Source organism: Thamnophis sirtalis, unplaced genomic scaffold, assembly GCF_051295495.1.
Source record: "Thamnophis sirtalis isolate CommonGarterSnake01/CBP01778 unplaced genomic scaffold, rThaSir2_p1.2 scaffold_7, whole genome shotgun sequence".
In the NCBI taxonomy this organism is placed as follows: Eukaryota; Metazoa; Chordata; class Lepidosauria; order Squamata; family Natricidae; genus Thamnophis; species Thamnophis sirtalis.
Window position 1 is genome coordinate 46,736,048 of NW_028261387.1, and position 21,933 is coordinate 46,757,980.

At 38.0% G+C, this 21,933-nt stretch overlaps 1 protein-coding gene across 6 annotated transcripts; it reads right to left on the reverse strand.

Moving 5' to 3' along the window:
- Positions 1-4,099: 4,099 nt before the first annotated feature.
- NFYA (nuclear transcription factor Y subunit alpha) lies at positions 4,100-21,836 on the reverse strand. 6 transcript variants are annotated; one of them, XM_087719918.1, is made up of 10 exons: positions 21,709-21,836; positions 19,509-19,625; positions 18,561-18,644; positions 14,649-14,795; positions 12,707-12,838; positions 12,421-12,526; positions 11,306-11,472; positions 10,202-10,375; positions 8,037-8,138; positions 4,100-7,073 (listed from the first exon to the last, which is right to left on the reverse strand). In XM_087719918.1, exons 2-10 carry the CDS (start codon positions 19,581-19,583, stop codon positions 7,020-7,022), a joined length of 1,041 nt encoding a protein of 346 aa, XP_087576044.1. In that variant the 5' UTR covers positions 19,584-19,625; positions 21,709-21,836; the 3' UTR covers positions 4,100-7,019. The 6 variants fall into 6 exon arrangements, with proteins under 6 accessions (XP_087576044.1, XP_087576045.1, XP_087576046.1 ...); XM_087719919.1 differs by having other exon boundaries at positions 18,564-18,647; XM_087719920.1 differs by having other exon boundaries at positions 11,306-11,454; positions 18,561-18,647.
- Positions 21,837-21,933: the final 97 nt, after the last annotated feature.

Sequence of the window (21,933 nt, forward strand, 5' to 3'; positions counted from 1 at the left end):
TGATCCATGCTACTCCCTTGTGCTTTCCCTCACCCTGTAGCACCCCATGCACCCATCCCCAACACACTCTCCGATCCCTGTGATGATTCTTGGCCACTTGCATGCATTTCACAACCTGTGCTGTCCCCATGCACTGTCTCTGACTTGCACAGCACCTCTTGCTCACTCCCAAGAATGTTTCTCAACCATTTCCCCCACAGACCATTGCCAAATGATAAGGTACCTCTCTCACACACAGATCTTCATGCACCTATCTTGACCTACTTTTCCTCCATGTAGCTAACATGACCCTCAGAGCACCTAACATGCCCCCCCCCCAACACCCTTCCTGACCTATGCTACTCACCTATCTGCTCTTCCTAACCTGCATGCCATCTCTGGCAAATTTCCTTCATATCCTTCCCAACACATCCCCATGCAGCAACACCTCTAGCACCCCTCACTTCCTTCCCCACCTCGCAGGACCTGGTGAATAAACTGGTACATTTACTGAAGGTTTTTTTACCCTCAAATGTCCTGCTGTTGTGCAGGACATTTAAGTGGCATTATTAGCATCTGGGGAGGCAAGGGGGCAAATGACATATATATCATGACATCAGCCTGCACATGATGAAATTTAGGTATAAACACATAATAAACACAAAGCTTTTGCTGTGACTCGGCATAACAGATGTAGCGCCCTTACTGACCCTAATGGGGACACTAAAGAGACAGGTCAAGGTAGTTGTGATAATGACGACTCAAATAAGCAGGGGATCATGGTCCAAAATGAAGAACTTACTTCGGAAAGGCAAAATGGGGAACTAGGTATCACACATCAGTTGCCAAGAAGAGCAAGGTATGCAAAAAGAGAAGTCACCTTCTGATTGGTGATTCAATCATAAAGGATGTAAATTTAGGAAAGGATATAGAGGCTTCAAAAGAGGTCAGGTATCTGCCAGGTGCTACTGCCGGCAGAGACAAGAGGCGTATTCTTAAGAGAGCAGAACTATTTAACTCATGTTTTGCATCTGTCTTTACACAAAGGGGTAAAATAGTCCAACCTATCAAAAACAGCACCACAAAAATCAGATTAGGAATACAAGTGGAAATAGGGAAGAAAATGGTAAGTGAGCACCTGTCTACCCTAGACAAGTTCAAATCAACAGGACTGGATGGATTACACCCCAGGGTTCTGAAGGAACTGGCAGACAAGATCTCAGAACCACTGAACTATAACATTCAGAGATCCTGGAGCACCAGGGAACTACCAGAGGACTGGAAAAGAGCTGATATGGTTCCCATCTTCAAAAAAGGGAAAAAACAGATCCAGAAAACTACAGTCCTATCAGCCTGACCTCAATACCAGGAAAGATTCTGGAAAAGATAATCAAGCAACGAATTAGCGAACACCTAGAAGCAAACAAAGTAATAGCCAAAAGCCAACATGGGTTTGTCAAAAACAGATCATGCCAGACTAATCTTATTGCATTCTTTGATAATGTGACAAAATTAGTGGATCAGAGGAATGCCGTTGATATAGTTTACTTGGACTTCAGTAAGGCATTTGATAAGGTAGACCATAACCTACTACTAGATAAAAGTAGAAGAATCTGGGTTGGACAGCATCACCACCAGATGGATTTGTAACTGGTTGACCAACCACACTTAACGTGTAGTCCTCAATGGAACTGCATCTTCTTGGAGGGAAGTATGCAGTAGAGTACCCCAAGGCTCTGTTTTGGGCCCAGTACTCTTCAACATCTTCATCAATGATTTGGATAAGGGAATAAATGGGGAACTCATCAAATTTGCAGATGACACCAAGCTGGCAGGAATAGCCAACACTCCAGAAGATAGGCTAAAGATACAGAAGGATCTTGACAAACTTAAACATTGGGCACTATCTAATAAAATGAAATTCAATGGTAAAAAGAGTTAAGGTTCTACATTTAGGCAACAAAAACTAAATGCACAGGTACAGTATAGGTGGTACCTTGCTCAACAGTAGTAACTGTGAAAGTCATCTTGGAGTCCTAGTGGACAACCATTTAAATATGAGCCAGCAGTGTGCAGCAGCTGCCAAAAAAGCCAGCACAGTTCTGGGCTACATAAATAGAGGAATCAAGATCATGTAAAGTGTTAATACCACTGTATTACCACGGTTCCTTTAAGAATCTTTGGCCTGCCAACCACTTTATAATGCCTTGGTAAGGCCACATTTGATATACTGCATTCAGTTTTGGTCACCGTGATGTAGAAAAGATGTGGAGACTCTAGAAAGAGTGCAGAGAAGAGCAACAAAGATGATTAGGGAACTGAAGACTAAAACATATGAAGAATCGTTGCAGGAACTGGGTGTCTAGTTTAATAGAAAGAAGGACTAGGGGAGACATGATAGCAGTGTTCCAATATCTCAGGGGTTGCCACAAAGAAGAGGGAGTCAAACTATTCTCCAAGGCACCAGAGGGTAGAACAAGAAGCAATGGGTGGAAACTAATCAAGGAGGGAAGCAACTTAGAACTGAGGAGAAATTTCCTGACAGAACAATTAATCAGTGGAACAGCTTGCCTCCAGAAGTTGTGAATGCCCCAACACCGGAAGTCTTTAAGATGTTGGATAGCCATTTGTCTGAAACAGTATAGGATTTCCTGCCTATGCAGGGGGTTGGACTAGAAGACCTCTAAGGTCCCTTCTAACTCTGCTATTGTATTGTATGTATGTGTCAGATGTCATAAGTACATAAGCATCATTTGCATCATAACATGTGCATTATCACCATAGCTGTGGTTGTGCAGTGGTTACAATGCAGTGCTGCAGGCTATTTCTGCTGACTACTGGCTACCAGCAGTTCGAATCTCACCAGCTCCAGGCAAACTCAGCCTTCCATCCTTCCAAGGTTGGTAAAATGAGGACCCAGATTGTGGAGGCAATATGCTGACTCTTAAACCGAGAGGGTTGTAAAGCACTGTGAAACGGTATATGTCTAAGTGTTATTGCTATTATGACATTGCTATAACTTGTTAGACACACTAAGTGCCAAGCTGAATTATGTGCAAGCCCTTCACTTCAAAACCAAATATTTTAAAATTCTAAAATCCAACGGTTAACATTTTTCTTAAAAATGTTATGTAGTATTAAAAATAATTATCTTGATTTTTGAGATACATCAGACTAGGTTGCAAGTTTATAAAATCCTTATAGTATTTTTCAAGCAGTTCGAGATGCAAGTAAAGACAAATTCCATTATAATGGGCTGCTGATAGTAGCAGAAACTAACAGATGAGCTACAGCAGGGGTGTCAAACTCGTTGCGTCATCTCGTGCTGTATCACAATTTTCCCTCCCCGTTGCTAAACTGGGCATGGGCATGGGCAGCCTGTGACACATCTGGCCTGTGGGCCCCGAGTTTGACAGCCCTGAACTACAGTATTGACAATTCCCCCTAAAATACAAGTTTTGATGTACTTGTATTTTAAAAAGAGCAGCTATTATTCTCTCAGAGTAGATGTTACAGATCAACGTGACAGACGTCCAGACAACCTGGCCAATTTGTTACTTAATATCTGCTTAATTATCTAATAACTATGTAATGCATTTCTGGAATACTGTACAGTACCAAATGTCCTGCCATTTTTCTATGTTAAAAGGTTCCATACACTAGTAAACACTCAAGATGTTGAGATCTTGATTGTAATTGTGATTAAGATTAGGAAATGTCCAAAGAATAATGATTCCAGATTAATTTATGCAAATTTCCATGAATTAAATTCAAAACGGGGGGGAAATTGTAAGATATCTTTAAAGCCAAAGTAAATTGTAGTTTAAATTCTAGTATAAGAAAGTTTATGGATCAAAGGATTGAATCAGCAGAGTTCTAGTAAAATGCAAGACAGTTGTTTAATCAGGTAAGAAGGAGTTAACTACTGGACACTTAATGTAATTATGCAGTGAAAACGCATAGCTTTTATAACTTGCTGCTAAGAAAATGTTTCTACAACCTCAAACTTTTAAAGGATATTTCTAGCTGTTCAGAACTGCTGAGTATCCTTGTAATTCCAGATAAACTGTGAATGCAATGAAAGTATACAAGTATAATAAATACAAATACAAATACAAAGTAATCAATAACATATTTTATAAACATTTTATTGGTTTAATAGTGTACACAGTACTTACAGTTGTATCTATTAAAGACAAAATACACTTCAAAATGCAGAATAAAAAATTATAAACTTTTGAACTATATACAAACTTTGCATTACAATTTCACAAATATCAATGCCCCAGCTCCATTCACAACCAGAAAGAAAAAAAAAGTTTTTTACATGCAAAATTTTGGAAAAAGCATTACTTGGAGGTTATCTATTCCCTCCCTAAGTATCAAGCCGCTTTATATGGGCTCAACATTCCAGTGCTTTCTAATTCAAAAGAAGAATTCATACCTTCCTTAAACCCACTATATCTTTATCCTTAAGCCTACTTCCAATTAAGCATGTCATGGTCTCTCTTTTCACTTCTAATTAAGAGTTTGCATTTGGTATTACTTTACTTTTAATTTTTGCTTGAGAACAAAACATTTTGCATCATCTTGTAGTTTGAGATTCCCAAGATTAAAAAATAGTTTGAAATATATTTGTCTTACACACATGAAATCTAAGCCATTGGAATAATAGATTCAATCAGGTAATTTACACCATTACCAAAAAAAACCCTAACTATAGAAATTTTCTAAAGTCTAAAATTAAATAGGTTTCTGTTTCATCTACATACAGATATCACAAAGACCATTTTTATTTCTATTTTTAATAAATGTAAAGGTTGCAATGGCTAGATAGTTTTAAGTTGCAAATGTATTGTTATGTTTTAAATTTACATAAGAATTAGGGGAACCTTGATCCTCTGAATACCCCAATATGCAGTATTAAACTGACATCTGAAAATAGGAATTTATGGGAAGAAAAATCCCTAACCCAAACAATACAGTATCTTCCCCTCACTCAGCATTATTTCAAAATGCATCAGTGCTTTTAATATTTACAGCAATCTTCCAAACCTGATGTTCTACAGATACTTTGGGATCAATCCCAAGAATTCCCAGAAAGCATAGCCTTTGGGAATTGTCAATGGGAATTATAGGAGCAATGGACCTAACACATCCAGAATAATATAAAAGATGTAGGAAGGCCAATATACAGCAATAGTAGAAAATAAAACCCATTCCCCACCCACAAAGCATTCATTGTTCCTTCACTAATACCATCACTTAAATACCAACTAGATATTTGTTATTTAAAACAATGGAGAGAAATGCTACATGCTGAAGCAGCCAGCTGAAAAACAAGACAATAACAAAATACCCATTATACTGAAAATATAAAGATCAGAAAGACTGAAGGAAACACATTTATAAATACACAAGCTACAATGCACACTTAAACAGGACTTTACAGATACCAAATGAAACAAATCCCTTTGCTGCCAAGAGCTTAAGTTAGAGCACTGAACTGCATGTGACCAGCAACAGCTTAAAATTTGGTCCACACCCAACTTCAAGTTGCAATTTGTTAAAACTAATTCCAAAGTTTTACCAGCTTATTAAATATCCGTTATTTGATATTTTTTTGTAACAATAATTTGCATTTACACACTCTCTCTCTTCATCCCTTTTGAACTTGCTTCTATTTCAAGTAAAAAAGGAATTTTGTAAAGGCAGATTTCTCCAAGCTACAACAAAATTTATGTTTTGGGCCAATGTCTACTTTTTCCAGTAAAGAACAACTTCTTCCAAAATCACAAAAATGTATCGGTCAATTACTAGAACGCTTTTTGTATGCAGCTCACTGCTGTTTTTCATAACAGACCAACTCCAGTATTCCTCCATTCTCAGATTTGCTGAGCAACTGAAGGGCTGAACAGAAGCCTATGAACATACAAAAACAGGCCTCTCAGCAGTTACCAGAATAAGTAATGGAAGCGATATGTGCCAGTATGAATCTCAGATTTGATGTCAAAATCTGAATGATAAAGTGAGATTGCAAAAAACAATCATGGTTTTGCAGTTTTATGTAAGAATAAAACATAAAACTTGGTCATTCAGGACCAAGAGAAAGAAAAAGCTCTTCACAAGAGGAAATAATAGATTTTGAATTGTTAGATTTACAAAGTACATTATATATAAAATTTGAAAGGAGAGTTTATATTTGGTTACATGAATGATATGGTCCTTACATATTGTATGATGGTTCACAGTTCAGTATTGCATCTCATCCTTTGATCACAGAAAATCAATGGGCCCAGGCAAAGGACTAGTTTGCATAACTGGAGATATTCACAACCTGCATGACCAGGTTCTAAGGGAGCAAGTTAATGAACTTTAACTGTCAAAAGCACAATTCACCAAAACACTTTCCTAGCCATAAAATCAGATACCCCCACTCCCAATGGCCATTCCCTGAGATGAGATTAATTTTGTTCTAGATAGATATATAATAGACAGTATTTCATGGTCAACCTTCGGCATTTTGTCAAGATTTTATGAGAGATTATGCTTCAACAATAGAAAGTTATGCTGCTAGAAAGTAATAAAAATCCTAATAAAAAGCGGCATCTGTGAGAGACTAAAAAAAAATCACATTGAGAAACAAAACATGTCAGCTCTGGCTGTTTCAAACATTAGTATTTCTGTGTGATTCAAACCCCTTAATTTCCAAATGGTATAGCTGTCCTATAACAAGTCAGTTATTGCTATTGTTATCAAGCTGGGCCATTGTCCTGCCAAAAATGTTAAAGGCCTCCTGAGCCAGACTTTCAGTCCCCGGTCTGAGAAAGGTGAATGGACACTCCATTAGTACCTCAGTTGATTGAATCCACTGTATTTAGGAGCTAAACAAATGACTCACTGCGAGTGTATTATTTGTTCTGATAAAGAACAAGGTTGTAGCAAATTTTCCCCTTCAGAAGTTGATTTGATAGAAAGGAGAGGGAACAATTGCAGAGACACAAGATGTTTGTCCAGATGTTTTGTTATTTAGTTGGTTGTTAAGATACTCTAATCATCTGTGTCATAGCTTCTTCACTTCCCTGGCCAGAATCCTGTATATATATATAAAAAAAGTTTTTGTAATCTCTATTATCTATATCATAGTCTCTAAACATAAACACATTATTAAAAGGCAGACATGTTGCTATAGTACAAATCAGGAGTAACTGCAACTTGCTTCAAGGAGATTATCTGGAGAAGGATTTATTATAGTTTCTACTTGGAATGTGGTACTCATACTAATATAGCTAGATCTTAGCTTACTAGATAGTATATACCATATTTTTCAGAGTAGGAGACACTGCCCCACACAAAAAAGTGTGTGGAAATGTCTGTGCGCCTTATACAGTGAATACAGCGGTGGGGAGGGGGTTGGTGTGGTGCCGATCAGCTATTCTAGGCAGATCACCACAAACAAGTGGTGGCGAATGGGCTGTGGCAAACGGGCCGCAATGGCGAACAGGCATTATACCTGTCCCTTATGTTTTAAGACCATCCAACCTCTCAAAGTTCAGAAAGTGTTTATGATTCCTAATGTAAATTTTACAATATGTAAATAAAAATAAATAAGCAGAATTACTGTGAATAACAGAATGTTTAAACTGTTCTAAAAAGCAAAGCAGATCATTCCCACAATTAAGTAAGATTTCTGTCAAAACCAATTGCTAAATAAATACCAGTGGAACTGTTTTAGAAACTATCTATACTATAATGTACTAACAATATAAACTTCATTTTATTTAACAATTTAAACATATATAAGAAAACACGCTCCCACACACTCACGCTACCTGGATAATGACTGTTTTCTGAGATATATTACTTAAGTGTTCCATAGTTTTTTTAATAACTGAGCTAGATGAAAATGTCAAAGTGATAAAGTTTGCATGCTTTGTAAAGTGAGAAAAAAACCTAACAAGAATACAGAATTTATTTCTGGTTAATGCTAAAGTTGTAATCTGGAAGCACCTATCCAAACTTATACTAACTTAAGTTAGTAAATAAATTTCATTTACCTGCATATTAGGGCTATCTTTTTCTTTTGGAGAAAAGAAGCGTCCCCCTTCTCCTCGTTTCCTTGCCATTGCATGCCGATGTCGGGATTCATGAAGATATTTCTGTATATACAATTACAAAATTGTAGAGATGAAAGCATATCTTGTGTAATGCTAGAATACATATACATATACACATACATACATATGCAGGTTTTGGTGTATTCGGGTCTTTTCCCGTGTAAGATTGAGAGTATGTTGGCGACATTTCGACGAGGTCCCACTCATCTTCAGGCTGGTGTCTTTGGCCTTGTGTCTGGCGAGCATGAGGCCGAAGACACCAGCCTGAAGATGACAAGTGGGACCTCGTCGAAACATTGCCAACATACTCTCAATCATACATGGGAAAAGACTCGAATACACCAAAACCTGCATACCTGTACCCGTGAAAATCTAGGAAAATATATATATTCACACATACACATATACATACATATACATATATCCATCCATCCATCCATCCATCCATCCATCCATCCATCCATTTTCATTAAGTAAAGATCAGGAACAGAAAAGGTTGAAATAATGCTAAGGCTAAAAATGAAGAGAAAAATCCTCAGTATCATCTAGTCTGAAAGAAGAAATTCCCTCCAAATCTAATGTTGAGGCCTCACAGATCTAAACAACATGAATTGTAATTAACTTATTCCAGTAACTTTAAGTAGCATTTTTTACAACTAGGCAGGATTTATGTCAAGAGGTAAAAACAAAAGCCCATTTGGTCTTTGCATCTACTATCCAACATTGCCTTTTCAGTAAGGAAACCTCAGATGCTTCATAAAGGAAAACACTATGTTTAGGGATCAAATGTACATTTGATCAAATGAAGAACCATCAAAATATATCAACATTTCTATTTTTTGATCAAACAACTGAATTCTGCTTTAAAATAAAAGTGACTTGTTACAGATTTCTTATGGCTACTGCTTTTTCCCTCCCAGCTCTCACAATAATAAAAGAAGGAATATCTGAGAACTGCCATCTTTCTAACAAATGTGCACTAATTCCCCACACAAATCATCGAACAGGAAAGTTGGGGCCTAAAGACTTATATTGGCTGCCTGTAGAAGTAGATACTCGCGAGATCTTGGGCCTGGAATCTAGCTGGAGTAAGTGCTAAATATTACTTCAACCAAGAATAAGACAATATTTGGAGTGACCTGCAAGTTAACCTGGAGTGCATCAAAGTGAAAAAGGAAATGTGGGCATGTCTGTAGACCTTCTTCACTTCTTTCAATATTTGACTACTGAGGTATTTTATCTAATTCTAACCCCTGGGCATCCCTTGGAGAAAGAATAAAAATGAGGACTGCTCAAAGATCTGAGAAAAAGAATGAATTATGATCTTTTGGGGTTATTTGTTTGGCTAGAAAGGTTAGAGGAGAAACAAAAAAGAATGGAAGGAATACAAAACATATGGAAACTGTTACATGGCTAATAATTTTGAGCTTTATTCTTTTAATATTCAGAACCTATCTCTCTTTGTTCATGGAGTCAGATTGTATTATGTAACTATCCCTTGTATAATAACCAAGCCTCCACATTACCTCATATAATTAAAGTTGCAAAGACTGCTTCCTTCTTTTTCCAGGATAACTGATTCATTTCTACATCTAGCTCATTTATTGCACTGTCAGGTCTGTATTTCTTAACAAGAGATAACCAAAATTTATACCACTATCCTAAACAAATTTGTATCACTGTCTAAACAAGGCATTAGTATTAATGTGTTGAACTCCTGGTGAAAGTGCATTGGATTCCACATGTAAAATTATATGATCTTCTCTCATCCTTCTATGATCAGCTCAGAACTTTTTCTGTAATTTTCAACTAACATTTATTTTAACTCATTAAAGTCTATGCAATTTCTACGAATAAAAAAACATAGGCAATCTACTAGTGATTTGTCAAGAAAGCCTTTGAAAACCAATAATCTATTTCTATTCATTAAACAAAAAGGCATCTGTTTATACTGTAAATATGGTATCCTTTTGAGTTCAATATGGTTCATTATACAATGATTAGGAAAAGACTTCTACAGATTGTATGTTACTGAGCGATCGTAATGATATATAGCTATTTATCTTCTGTGTCTCATGATTTGTAATAGCAGCTGATAATCTTACCCGCCTCTCTTTAGGTATTTTTCCTTCTGCTTCTAATTTGGCTCTTGCTTGCCTTCTCTTCAAAATCCGGTGATACTGTTTTGCATTTACGTACAGAGGCTCTTCCTCCAACATCTCAGCCCCAGGCAAAGGTATTCTTTGGATAGCTGGCACAGATCCAGCACCTGGCACCATCTACATCAAAGCAGAGAAATGCACTGATTAAACTGTTTTTCACCAAGAAGCATAGAAAGACAAAGTAGGAGTGGGAAATGAACACAACCAACTCCTAGAATTCAACTCACTTCCTGAAAAAAATATTCTCAAACCTCTGCAGCAAATCTCATAGAAATTAACATAAAAGCACCTGCAGTTTGAATATCTCAATTACCTCAACTATATTCCAAATATGCAAAATTAAAGCAAATCTCTTTAAAAATAAAAAAGTGAATGGATATCAAGTTAAAAAGAAATGATCTAGTTTATAAATCAAGCTGGCAACCTTTTTGGTGTTGTGGCTCATGAATGTTTCTGAGAAGGGGCTTTGCAATCATTCAAAAATACTTATTCACATATATCACACATACTAATAAAAAATCCCATCATTGGGGTGGACAGAAATTTCATTATTCTATATACTCATGGATAATTTGCGAATTTTGGGTGCCAAATGGACCTAAAATTGACTGGCTTATCCATGGATGGATTTACATCAATACATACACTGCTACTTTTCTAAAGTATTACATTTCTCATATATACTCACATATAAATTCATCCACTGATAAGCCAAGCTTCAAATTTTGAACCAAAATATCATCAAAAATGGGCAATCCACAGATATCACCTACCCACATTTTTCATGATATTTTGGTTAAAAGTTTTAAGTTCAGCTTATCAATGGATGAGCTAATATAGTATTTTCCTGTTCAATGATGGTACTATACATCTTGTTTGATTCTCCTGCTGCCAAGATTTGGGAAAATTAGTGGTTGTAAGCAACTGTGTTGGGACAAAAGCCATGAGAAAAAATAGGCAATGTTCCTGGGGGGTACAAAGTTTCCTCATTTGTGGTATACAATAATACACAGTAATAGAAGGGGGGGTATAGAATGCAATACATACCATGACCATTCCACCAGAGTTAACCACATTTCCAGCAACAGGGAGAGTCACTGTTACCGTCCCTTGTCCACTGCTAGTTGTATTGGTGTTGGCTCCAGTCTGAACAATCTGTGCTCCAGCCAAACTGGCTGCTGGGATGGTGATCATGCCTGTAACAGGGACTGTAACTTTAAACAGAACAGAACGCATAAAAAAATAAGGAACAAATTTAATCTCACTTCAAATGTTATTCCCTCATTCTGAGTCATGCTTATGGATGTTTTTTAAATATTATTTTTTACTGAGATCTAAAATGACCTATCCACATGCGAGTTAAGCGTATATTTCTAAACAAAGCTAAACCAGCGTGAAATTCAAGATTTCTGCTAAATACCTTATTGTTAAGGCAATAAATATTAAAATATAAGAGATAACTTACTTTTCACTTCTTGCTAACTGAACTGTATCATTTCCATAAAGGTATAATAATGTCCACTAAGCTTTATATAGGCTTAAATAAACTCATGGAACAGAATGCTACAAACAGGAAGTGCTATAGGGCTTTCCAGTTCTATGGGAATGCGTTTCTGAATATTAGCTATTGGGAACAGGGATGTTTGTTATCTTACACATAAGTCAGCAGAAAATCCATACTATATGTTAGCTTCTAGTAGAATTAAGATCACATAGTATTTTAGATTAGGCTCTTTGAGGTGAAATGCAGATGCAGCATCTATTGACGTCTGTTAAAACAGAAACATCTTTATCTTGAACAGATGCTGCTGACAAATGCATATATACATACTCCTAAGAAAGTAATATGGTAAAACATGGAACTGAAGAAAGAGAACAATATAGCTCTAAGGTGATCAGAAAATAATATGTAAATCAGATGTCAGTATGAAAACTGGTGCGTTGGGGAAGGGAGCACTCTCTAGTACTCTCCTCTAGCAGGAGACAGGAAAACTACCAGAAGAGCAGACACAGCTCTTGTTAAAGGGCACATTATAGAGTCTGACAAGGACTATATACAACTTATTAACTAGCCACTCATGTTCCAGAAATTTAAAAAAATGCACGTAATTCTGAAACAGTTAATATTTCTTAGAAAATGGTTTAGCACATAGAATTCCTACCTTGTTGAAGAATTGTTCCATCAGCATTAACTGGTTGATAGACAATTGTCTGACCTTCTGCTGTCTGTGCTACCTGTTGTCCTTGGACTGCAATCTGTGGCTGGGTCTGCAGAAGCAAGCATCACACAAAATCAAAATAGTGAGTAATATAAAACTATTATACCTTGGAATTTCCCATGGTTTCACATAAAACACAATGCCAAAAATCAGTTTTCCTGCATGTTACATTGACCTTCTTTCCTTTAGTTGACCCGTCTCCAACTTCTTCCCCCTTATAATATGCTACCTGTGTTTGGCCAGCTGTTACTGCTGTCTGTGGCTGCTGGATGATGATTTGCTGTGTCTGTCCCTGCTGGCCCTGAACTTGTACCGCTTGTCCACCTTGAATCTGAATCTGACTAGGCTGGACCAATTGAATCTGTGGACATATAAAATAGAGTAAGATGGTGTTAACTACTATTCCTAATCATGGCTTTAATTGATTATTCTGAGATGAATTGTTAACCAAACAAAAGCTAGGGGGAAATTATGCACATTAAATAACAAAAGCAATTTTGAAGAGTGAGTTTGCTCCACCACCATACATATTTTCTACAGGAAGGGTATTAAAAAATAAGGATAGGAAGTAAACTCCTTTGCAACTCCTAGGAAACATTCTTGTTTTTGAAATAATCTTTTTTATTTTCTATTTTTTCATTTTCATACATTCACATATATACTGTGCATAGCCAACGCCATACATTAAACAATAATCGCAGCAATTCCTCTTGTCAACAATACCCCCCCAAAAAGAAACCCAATATACCTCTTCCACTCTCCATACACCTCTTTCTTCCACCCCCCTCCAACTTTCTATCTTCCCTCCATCAACCCCCTCTACCCTACTTCCCCTCCCCCTCTACCACTCCTCTCTCCCGATCCACTCCCTCCCTTCCTTCTCACCTTCCCTCCCATCCTCTCTCCCATCCCTCTCTACCCATCTTTCTTCTATCCCACTCCTCCTCCCCTTGGTGTATTAGGAAACATTCTTCAATTCAAAGGAATATGAAATATTAAGCAAGAAGTGTGTAAACATATAGTATTAGCTCTTCTTCATCAATTATGGGAGTATTCTTGCACAATGTTCAATATGACCCCAATTAATAACATTACACTGAATTTGTAATGAAGATTACAGAGAATTTCATCATTCTGAAGCAGTGCATTATTATTTTTATAAGGTTTTTCCTTTAAAGAGGAAGGCTAGGCAACTAACACAAGTGACATAACCAAGTATTCCAGCAACATCTGGAGAATCGCAGATCCACCATCAGAACTAATTATTTTGGGAAGCACCAATTGGATTAAGTTGAGAGGCCCTATAGATACTGTTTTATTTACAACTGTAATGTAGTCTGGAATGTCTCTCATAAGTAATTACAGTCATATGTTGAAGCACCCACTTGACCAACCAAATTTTATGATTGGTCACGTGGTTGTAAGCATGTAAGCAGTTGTAAGCATGGCTGAGGAACACTGCAACTGGCTATAAAAGTGTGCTAAGTTCCCAAGGGCCTGAAATGCAATCATGAGTATGCTGTCATCAGAACTCTGGAACTGAGTCATCAGTATTTTTGAGGGGATTGTGAAAACTTTTAAGGATTGGTAAAAAACTGGTTGTTAAGCAAGGCCTACCTATATTACAATAAAAATGGTAAATGTTTCTTCCTCTGAAATGGATTTTCTTCTTGTTTTGACACACAAACATTATTTTGTTTCATAGAGTAAAAAGTAAGACATTTCTTGACAGAAATGTAATACTTAAAAAAAAAAAAGAATTAAACTAATTTACTGACATAATGTACATTTACCAGCAAAAAGAACATAGACGAGTTCCTGTGCATTCAGACATTGAATCTTAAAATTCCAGTTGAGGGGGAAAGCAACAAGTCATGGTTACTTCAGTTTGAGCTTCCTTGTATTTTCCTAGGCAGAGGAATATTTTTTGGTATTTTCCTAGACAGAGCTGGTTTATCTAGAAATATATTCATTTAAACCCACTCAAACTAATTAATTTGACCCTTCATATTAGTACAGAACCTTTTCCAAATTGCTGAATCAATCTGAAGCTAGCAATTTGTTTATTTAGTCTTTAAATTGATTTTGGAAAATCAATTTGATTGAAAACTGATTTAATAGAATCACTGCATTGCTTAACACTAATTTGTACATCATTTGGGCACGCTGACCTGCTGAAGTCCTTGTGATCCTGAAACCGGAACTTGCATAATAGTTTGACCCTGGCTTCCAGGAACAGCCTGTACCATAATTGGTTGACCAGTTGATGTGATTAGCTGGCCTCCACTCACTTGTACCATCAGTGGCTGACCCTGGACCTAATGAATGGGAAAAGAAGAGAACAACAATGAAACACAAGCTCAGATAAGCAATTAGCTTCAGGCACCAAAATTTTCCTATGTAGAAGTTCTGCAGAAAATAATCATCATCATAATATACCATTAAAAGCAATATCTGCCTATTCCAGGTTGCTGAAAAGGCCTGGATAGTTGAATAAAAATGTCAAATCAAGTCTAAATATCTGATGATTGTGTGACCAAACATAATAATATAAAAATATGAAGGAATAATAGGAAATACAAATATATAAAAATACAAAGGAATGACATTATTAAGAAATGAAAGAACAAAATGTAAAATGTGACTGGAATTAAAGATAAATAAATTTGCACAGATTTGAGCAATTTGAAGAATTTGAGGCAAGGAAACTTGAAAAATAAGAAAATCAAAGCAAATCAGGAGAACTGCAGAGACTACAGAGCTGAAACAAAGAATCATGCCACTAAAGAGAAAGTCGAGCAACATGACAATGGAATAATTCAGTTCCAATATAACTTGCAGTTTGGATCAAATCAGCATTAATTCTACAAAACTCTTGAAAGTAGGAAAGGACTGACCACAAATAATGAAAAAGCGACTCAAACACTTGGGACAAGTTTGTGGGACAACAATAGGAATCACAATAGGAATGCACATGGGCCAAGCAAGTTGAGCTCCATGGGTTCTGACTAAAGTCATTGACAAGCCCACTCTTGACAGTTTTGGAACCATCAGATAATGAAAAATGGCTAACAACTGGAAGGCCATTTCTAATTGAGAAAGAGAAGGAAAAGGGAAATGACCCTGAAAATTGCAGAGTGCAGACCCATAAATAGCTAGTCCTGAACATACAATAATTTTGATCATTTGAAGTTACAATGGCACTGACTTATGACCATCGCAGGGTCATGTGATTGCCATTTGTGATCTTCCCAGCAGGCTTCTGATAAGCAAAATCAATGGAGAAACTCAGATTTGTTTAATGACACTGTGATTCAGCTAACAACTGCAATAATTCACGTAACAACCAAGGCTAAAAAGACTGCATATTTGAGCACAACTCACTTAACTGTTTTGAATGCACAGGATGCAAACAGACCATCTGTTTGCAACATCTCAAAGGAGCCACATGTTTTTCTAAGACTGAATCCAAAGAACTGCATACTATAGTATATCATGTTCTATTAATGAGGCACCAAGAAGTAGCAGTATCTTTTAAAGACAGGTTGCTAAATTTAATGAAACTGAAATATTTTTATGAATACAGGTAGCACTTGACTTGCAGCCATTTGTTTAGTGACTGTTCAGTTACAATGGCACTGAAAAGACTGACTTATGATTGTTTTTCACACTTACAACCATAGCAGCATCACCATCGTCATGTGTTCAAAATTTGGATGCTTGGCGACTGGCATGTATTTATGACAGTTGCAGTATTCCAGGATCCTGTGATCACCTTTTACGACCTTCTGACAAGCAAAGTCACTGGGGAAGCCAGATTCATTTAACCATATTATTAATTTAACAATGGCAGTGATTCACTTAACTACTGAGGTAGGAAAGGTTGTAAAATGGGGCAAAACTCACTTAAAATCTGTCTTGCTTAACAACAGAAATCTTAAGTCAAGGTCCACCTGTATGTGCACTTGTAACTAACTCAAGACATATTTGGGACTTGAAATGGAAGTCCAAGAACAATATAAAATATGAATGTCTTCTGAAGGCTTTCTATGTGACTTAGGCCAGGCTAAACCGGGGTCTTGAAGCCGTGAATCGGGGTCTTGAAGCCGTTAGGGACTGGATGAGGGCTAACAAGCTTGTACTCAACCCGGAGAAGACCGAGTGGCTGTTGTGTTTCCCTCCCAATAATTCGGCTAGTATTCCATCACTCAGGCTGGGGGGTCAAATTCTACACCCCTCAGACAGGGTTTGCAACTTGGGAGTCCTCCTGGACCCACAGCTGACCTTCGACCATCATCTGACGGCTGTGACCAGGGGGGCATTTGCCCAGGTTCGCCTGGTGCGCCAGTTGCGACCCTACCTGAACCGGGAGGCTCTCACAACAGTCACTCGGGCCCTTGTGACCTCTAGGCTGGAATATGCAATGTGCTCTACATGGGGCTGCCCTTGAAGAGCATCCGGCGACTTCAGCTAGTCCAGAATGCGGCCGCGCGAGTGATTGTGGGTGCACCTCGGTTCGCCCACATAACACCTATCCTCCGTGAGCTGCGCTGGCTACCTGTTGATCTCCGGGTGCGCTTCAAGGTGCTACTTACCACCCATAAAGCCCTTCATGGTAGTGGATCTGCGTACTTGAGAGACCGCCTCCTGCCAATTACCTCCCTGCGACCTATTAGGTCGCATAGATTAGGCCTCCTCCGAGTTCCATCTGCCAGTCAGTGTCGACTGGCAACCACACGGAGGAGAGCCTTTTCAGTAGTAGCTCCGACCCTTTGGAACGATCTCCCCGTGGAGATTCGTACCCTCACCACCGTCCAGACCTTCCGCACAGCCCTCAAGTCCTGGCTATCCTGTCAGGCCTGGGGATAAAGATCGTAATCTGTCCCCACCCGAATGATGAATGAATGTTGTGTACTATTTTTACTCATGTATTGTTTCATGTTTACTGTTTTGTACCCCCTTCCCTATATTTTGTAAGCCGCCCTGAGTCCCCTCAGGGAAAAGGGCGGCCTATAAATAATAATAAAACTAAAACTAAACTAAACTAAATAAAAACTCTTTCAAAACACTGGATTTTAATTTTCATAATTACCAAATTATGGATTTGAAATTGAACACATATGGATAATTCTAGGCTGGAAAAGGCTAACAAAATAAGAAATAGAAGAGCTAAAAAGGAATATAGTGTAAAATTCAGGGTGGGTCAATACGATGCAAATAAACTTTTATTAACTTTATTTTATTGTTTCTTAAATAAAATACTGAATATTTTGAAAAGTGTAGTAAAACAAACAAACAAAAAACCAGAAAAAAAATCTAAACCAGAAAAAAGATACCTTTGATGACATCAAAGATGGATGTTAATGTGCTTTATAACACTAATCCTTAAAAGAGTAGAGGAAACAGAAAGTAATAGTAGTCTTGTCTTATTTAACAGATGATAAGAGTCTTTACATGCCATTTACCATTTCACAAGAACACAAATCAGGATTTAAAATCTTTCTTCTCTGGTATTTTAATATTTTAAGCTAACACATATTATTGATTTTTGTCGTAAACATAATCCATTGACTACATATCTCAAACAAAAATTCTTTTTTTTGCAAATCTCACTAGTAAAAGGGAAAACAACCCCTAAAATATATAATTTAAGTGTTCTTTATTAAAAAGACTTTTTGAAGAGTGGCAAACCCACAGTCCTCCCCCCATCCAGCATATCATTCATATTTTTAAAATCTGTAGTAATATAAGTTTCAGATAAGTCAGTTTGCAACATGCATTTTAACTGGATCCATTTCAACATTTTAAAAGTTAATTTGACTGTTATCTGCTACGGTTAGAATGAACTATTACCCATACATATACATATAGTTCATACATTGAATCTTTTGATTCAAAGCCAGCATGAGAATTGGTTGAGAAGCTTATTCCATCCTATTTAGGGACATGAGATGTTACTTGTAATTAAAACTGCCATTATTTTTCTGTTTCCATTTCGAGCCCCAGTGCAAACACAGCATTGAACATGCAGTGATAGTGTGATTCATGCAGCGCTCACACAAAAACAACAGATAGATCACCACTACCTGGAGGGTTTGAACTTGCTGGCCTGAGGCAGATGCCACCTGAGCCTCAGTCTGCAACTGGACAGCAGTCACACCACCCTGCTGCTGGGAACAGGAACAGGAAGAGCTTGAAACTTGGCAGAAGGAAATGCTCAAGACAAGATTAAAAAAAAAACTGCCAGAAGAGACAACCGGCTCTACAAGGAGGAATGAGCAAGTCCAACTCTAATGTGGTAGCCTACCAGTGTTTAATCTGCATATTACTTTGTGGTCAAAAAGAAGCAAATTACTCCCTTTCTCAGTGCAAAGTTTGGAAGTTCTAAATAAGGACAGAAAAGAAACAGATGGCTGACTTGTGGCTTCTGAAAGGAAGAAATCTGAACACTTATATTGTATTGTGCCTAAATCAGTGTTAGCCTTGCACTGTAATCTCTCTCAGAAAAAAAGCATTGAAATTTAAGAAACATAGACAAGATAACAAAAAACCCCACTAACAACCTCAGTATAAGCATAACCTAATTTATATTAATCCAAGAGATCTCTAACTTTATACGTAGTACTATAGTTAAGTATTAAATTATCTTATGCAGACATCACATACAAACAAATTGTTACATTAGTGTTAGAGCTGGCCAAGAAACAGACATATCATTTACTTTTCACAATTCTGTTTTAATGTATAGATTAAATGTGCCCTTGTAGGTCTATGCAAACCATATGGAAGTACAATTCATTTTGGCAGAAATTCTGGCAGAAGTACCCTCTGTGCACATACATGGGCAAAAACACTGGGGAGGGGCATGATTGCTTTTACACTCAAAGAAGTGATGCTTCTTTTGGAGCAAAAAGGGTAACCCAATATTTTGCACAGTTCTAACAATGAGTATGGAAGTACATATTCTTCTGGGCACTTAAAACTGTTACGAACCAACATACTGAAATATGAATTACAAATAACTGTCATACCTGTTGCTGTATTTGTCCAGCCTGCACAACTATCTGTTCTGTTGAGCTACTGCTGTTTGTAGTGTACTGCTCCATAGTTTTCTGTATCAATTCTTTATCCAATTTTCAATCAGAAACCTAAAAGAAAACATAGAACATTGTCAATGTGTATTTAGTGCAAGTGGAAACCCTAAAATAACGAAGTGGGTCCACCTGCAACATAATAAAATAGTATAGGTATTACTGCATTTATTACTCAATTTATACCTTGGTTATCCTCTTAGGAATTCAAGAATGCACAGGGTTTTTACTCATTTTAAGTAAAAACCTCTTGGATAGGAATTCATAATTGTCAACAACAAACATCTGATAGTTCAATTTTGTACTCAACGGTTCTAAGTATATTGACCTGCCTTTCCCAACCATCATAGGTGAAGATATGATGGCTATAAATTAGGTGATTATCTGCAGGGAATTAGGATTGGCGAAGACTGAAGTAGTGGAAGTACCTCCAACAGATCCAAGCATGATGTAGATTGAAACTAGCAGGAGTGGGACTACAATGGTTCAGGTAACCAACATTCAAATATTTACATCTTCTGATTAATTTTGCAGGACATTGCCAGTGTTAACTTAGTCAAGAAATTCAAATTGTTTTTCATCAAATGTATTTGTACAAGACACAGTTGAAATCAGAATGAGTCTGACTTCCTTCTAAATTCAGTTGTGAGGCCAACGATGAGACAAGCAGGCTATATGATTGTGATATTTTGTATTAATGAGTGGAACAATTTCCCTCCAGAAATTATGGGTGCTGCAACATTGAGGTTTTTTATGAAAAGATTGGACAGCCATTTGTCTGAAATGGCATAGGGTTTCTGCTTGACCACAGGGTTGGATTAGAAGACTTTCAAGATCCTTTCCAACTGTTATTCTGTTACTACTAAATTCTACCCTTTTTGTTTTCAGCAGAAAAATGATGCACATTTATCAAACCTCAGAGATAGCCAATCGAAAACTATTGTACTTTAGCCTTACATTTGGAATATTACCTTCCTTTCTCTATTTTAAGTACATTTTAAGTATAGTTGCATATAAACAGTAGTTAATTTAATTAGCTTTTTTAAAAAAGAAGCTAGTAATACAATCCATTCCCTTTCTGCAAATTCTAGACTGGGACACAAAGCATGGCCTCTGTAAGCTTTTATATTCAATGGTATAATATATAAACAAACACAGAACATAATGAAACCACAAAACCCAAACAAATCTATTATTCCCTAACATTGAATTTAAGAAATCTTATATAGTATCCCCTCTTTGTCATCTGGAATTATGTTAAAAGCCACTAAATCATTTTGTACAGGAAGTACATAAAAAGATTTCACACGCAAAAAATAGATTAAATCGCCATAAGGTTATTCTAACAGGAGAGAAAAAAACATGCCTTAACTCCACCGTTTATTGAAATGCTCTTCTTTCGGGCTATCGGTCAGCCTATGCAATGTACATTTGTAGAAGGATATGCGAGCAGCTTATAACGGGCATAAGCAGCAGTGGCTTTCATCTGAGGCAGATTATTTTAGTATAATTGTAACCCGATATGTAAGGAAAACCCCTTTGTTTTGTTTCATGGGAAAAAGCAGCTATGAAGAGGCCTTCTCGGCTATAATATCGGTCTCGATCGAAGGCGTATATTTTAGAAGCAAATATTTGGCAGAGCGGCTGACGGAGAAACTCAGCGCTCTGAGCTCCGCGGTGTTCGGTTACAGTCCGTGCCCTGAAAGGCGTGGGAGCAAAACTGACCTCCAGGGCCAGAGGCCGCCAAACACAGGATGGCGAGCCCCTTACAAAGGCCACTGAAAGCCGCCCCGTGAAGCCACCGGAGGAAACGCCCCACGGGCTTTCTCTCGTTCCCTTCCTCCAGCGAAGGCCACACAAAGGCATCTCCGAAGGTCCTCCGGCCGTCCCGCGGGGACCGGGCCGAGCAAGACCGGACTAGCTAACCCTATTCGCCCCAAACAGTGACATCCCGGTTCCCACGTCAGCCACCCATTCCACTTCGATGGAGGTTCCGGGCGCCAACGGGCCACAGCCACTCGCTGCCCCAGCGCTCGCCCAGCCCTAGCCCGCGCGCGGCCTTCTGACTGGCCACTCGGCCCCGCCAATCCCGGCTCTTGGGCCGGCGCTCGGGGGCTCCATATTGGCTGCTCGAACTCACCGTGCCTTGCTCCCCCGGTTCGGGTCCCGCTCTGATTGGCTCCGCCACCGGTCCCCGAAACCCAATCAGCGCCTCCACTCAGCCGCCGCGCAAAATGGCGCCCAACCCCCGAAGCCCAACAAAGAGAAGACGAGGGTGCCCTCGCGCAGGCGCGGTAGAAAAGTTCCTCCCGCGGATGCTTGCGCTGGTTTAAAATTGCACGCATGCGTTGGCTTCTTTCGAACT